The sequence below is a fragment of the Gigantopelta aegis genome, chromosome 14 (genome assembly GCF_016097555.1).
Source record: "Gigantopelta aegis isolate Gae_Host chromosome 14, Gae_host_genome, whole genome shotgun sequence".
Taxonomy (NCBI): Eukaryota; Metazoa; Mollusca; class Gastropoda; order Neomphalida; family Peltospiridae; genus Gigantopelta; species Gigantopelta aegis.
The window spans coordinates 57488358-57491909 of record NC_054712.1 but is presented as its reverse complement, the minus strand read 5'-3'; the positions used below and the strand labels follow the sequence as shown (position 1 = coordinate 57491909).

At 45.2% G+C, this 3552-nt stretch overlaps 1 protein-coding gene across 1 annotated transcript; it reads left to right on the top strand.

Moving 5' to 3' along the window:
* The first annotated feature begins 695 nt into the window (after positions 1-695).
* LOC121389352 (uncharacterized PE-PGRS family protein PE_PGRS46-like) lies at positions 696-1832 on the top strand. The gene has a single exon (XM_041520947.1). The coding sequence runs from the start codon at positions 696-698 to the stop codon at positions 1830-1832; it is 1137 nt and encodes a 378-aa protein (XP_041376881.1).
* The last annotated feature ends 1720 nt before the right edge of the window (positions 1833-3552 follow it).

The window sequence follows — 3552 nt, the reverse complement described above, 5'->3', positions numbered from 1 at the left end:
TTTTGTCCTACGTTTTCTGTATTTTCATTCCTGGACAGCCTGAATTTGAATAAATAAATTAAATTGGTTTCTTTTCTGATTTTTCGTCCTTTTTTCTCTTTTTTTAAAGTAGGTGTTATAAGTTGTTTTATTCCTAAACGTTGACTTTGGATACAGCTAGATCTCATTGTGAGTTTTCAAAAAGAAATTAGAGGAACATTCCTGAGTTTGTTGCATTGTAAAATGTTTCCGACTAATAAAATATTTCTACGATTAAACTTCCATATTAAATTGTTTTGTTTGTTTAGAATATCAGTGTCTGTATATTCAATGTGTTTCTGGTCGTCTTAATATTTGTAAAGAAGCCCAAACTGGATTTTGTCTTCAAATAATCTCGTACGTACGAAAAAACATATTTTAGGAAATAAAATGAAAATTAACCTAGTACAAATATTAAAACGATCAGAAACATGTTTAATATACAGCCACAAATATTTTATGCAAAACAATGTTTGATATGTAATTACAATCGTTAAAAAGTCTCTGTTAGTCGATAGCATCTTTAAAAATGCACCAAAGTCAGCAATGTCCCTTTAAAATATAGTTTATCAGAAAAGCTGTAGCAACATAATATTGTTAATTACTTTGTTTCGTTCTTACTGCGATTTTACCAACAGTAATTTTCTACTGTTTTAGGTTACAGACGATCTATTACAATGCCTCAGCCAAGCTACCACCATGCAACACATGGCGGCTATAGACCAATTGTTGGGAGGGGATATATTGGTGGAATGAAAGGCATTGCAGCCATTGGGGGGAAGGAAGGCATTGCACCTGCTAGCGGGATGGAAGGCAGTGCAACTTTTGGTGGGATGGTGAAAGGCAGTGCAGCCATTGGTGGGACGGAAGGCATTGCACCTGTTAGTGGGATGGAAAGCAGTGCAACTTTTGGTGGGATGGTGAAAGGCAGTGCAGCCACTGGTGGGACGGAAAGCATTGCACCTGCTAGCGGAATGGAAGGCAGTGCAACTTTTGGTGGGATGGTGAAAGGCAGTGCAGCCATTGGTGGGACGGAAGGCATTGCACCTGCTAGTGGGATGGAAGGCAGTGCAACTTTTGGTGGCATCGTGAAAGGCAGTGGAGCCATTGGTGGGATGGTGAAAGGCATCGCACCTGTTGATAGTATGCAAGGCAGTGGAGCCATTGGTGGGGTGGTGAACGGTATCGCACCTATTGGTAGGATGCAAGGCAGTGGAGCCATTGGTGGGGTGGTGAAAGGCATCGCACCTATTGGTAGTATGCAAGGCAGTGGAGCCATTGGTGGGGTGGTGAAAGGCATCGCACCTATTGGTAGTATGCAAGGCAGTGGAGTCATTGGTGGGGTGTTGAAAGGAATCGCACCTATTGGTAGTATGCAAGGCAGTGGAGCCATTGGTGGGGTGGTGAAAGGCATCGCACCTATTGGTAGGATGCAAGACAGTGGAGCCATTGGTGGGGTGGTGAACGGCACCTCACCTACTGGTAGTATGCAAGGCAGTGGAGTCATTGGAGGGGTGGTGGAAGGAATAGCACCTATTGGTAGGATCGGTGGGATGCAAGGCAGTGGAGCAATTGGTGGGGTGGTGAAAGGCATCGCACCTATTGGTAGGATGCAAGGCAGTGGAGCCATTGGTGGGGTGGTGATAGGCATCGCACCTATTGGTAGGATGCAAGGCAGTGGAGCCATTGGTGGGGTGGTGAAAGGCATCGCACCTATTGGTAGGATGCAAGGCAGTGGAGCCATTGGTGGGGTGGTGAAAGGCATCGCACCTGTTGGTAGGATGCAAGGCAGTGGAGCCATCAGTGGGTGGTGAAGGGCATCGCACCTATTGGCAGGGTGCAAGGCAGTGGAGCCATTGGTGGGGTGGTGAAAGGCATCGCACCTATTAGCAGGATGCAAGACAGTGGAGCCATTGGTGGGGTGGTAAAAGGCATTGCACCTATTGGTAGGATGCAAGGCAGTGGAGCCATTGGTGGGATGGTAAAAGGCATTGCACCTATTGGTAGGATGCAAGGCAGTGGAGCCAGTGGTGGGATGGTGAAAGGCATTGCACCTATTGGTAGGATGCAAGGCAGTGGAGCCATTGGTGGGGTGGTGAAAGGCACCGAACCTATTGGTAGGATGCAAGGCAGTGGAACGATTGGTGGGGTGGTGACAGGCATTGCACCTATTGGTAGGATGCAAGGCAGTGGAGCCATTGGTGGGGTGGTGAAAGGCACCGCACCTATTGGTAGGATGTAAGGCAGTGGAGCCATTGGTGGGATGGTGAAAGGCAGTGGAGCCATTGGTGGGGTGGTGAAAGGCATTGCAGCTATTGGTAGGATGCAAGGCAGTGGAGCCATTGGTGAGATGGTGACAGGCATTGCACCTATTGGTGGGATGGCATATTGTGCCGGAAGTAAAATATGCAAATGAAAGAGGATATACGACCATGTGAAAGTTAAAATTCGGGTTTTGAACAACATTAAAAATTCGTCAAATGCACATTGTCATAGCAAACTTTAATTATTTTCAGTTTGTTTTCTTTTCTAATGTATAACTGATTTTATTTAATGTTTACTTACTTTTTTCTGTTAATGTATCTAATAAAATTTCTTTTTGAAAAACGTTTCCTTGCTTTTAAATCATACTGTTCCATTAAAAAGTTTTGTATTCCAGAATTTATCGTAATAATTAAATATAGTTACAGCTTTAACCCACTACCGACTGTTCTGCGTACTTGCTTAGGTTGAGGTCGCAGATGTGGGTCCAGGATGTTTTGCAGGTGGAGGATCTGCTTAAATGGAAGTCACCTTGTATATTTATTAGCGGTGAATGTACTTTAAAATACATGACGAAAACGTCGTCGTTAGAAGGGGAGTCCAGACTCCCTAGACCCCTCCCCCGGGTTCGGCGCCTGTGTCAGTAAAGGGATCCGAACTCTGCGCAAGTGACCTATGAATCAGATGTTTAAAGAAATGCATTGTCAAGGCTCACACTTTTATAGAACGTCTGGAAATCTGCTTCTTTCCTCTTTTCTACCCCCCCCCCCTCCCTTTTGGGGGGGGGGGGTTGGAGTTGAGTGGAGGTGGGGCAACGAATCAAAACAAAACAGTTATCGTATTCAAAATTCAGGTTGTCACTGCTACTATGAAGTAGGCTACAGTCTGCACAGAACAAAATTCAAGTTGTCACTGCTACTATGAAGTAGGCTACAGTCACTGCTACTATGAAGTAGGCTACAGTCACTGCTACCGTGAAGTAGGCTACAGTCACTGCTACCGTGAAGTAGGCTACAGTCACTGCTACCGTGAAGTAGGCTACAGTCTCTGCTACCGTGAAGTAGGCTACAGTCACTGCTACTATGAAGTAGGCTACAGTCACTGCTACCATGAAGTAGGCTACAGTCTCTGCTACTGTGAAGTATGAAGTAGGCTACAGTCTCTGCTACTATGAAGTATGAAGTAGGCTACAGTCACTGCTACCATGAAGTATGAAGTAGGCTACATTCACTGCTACCATGAAGTATGAAGTAGGCTACAGTCTCTGCTACC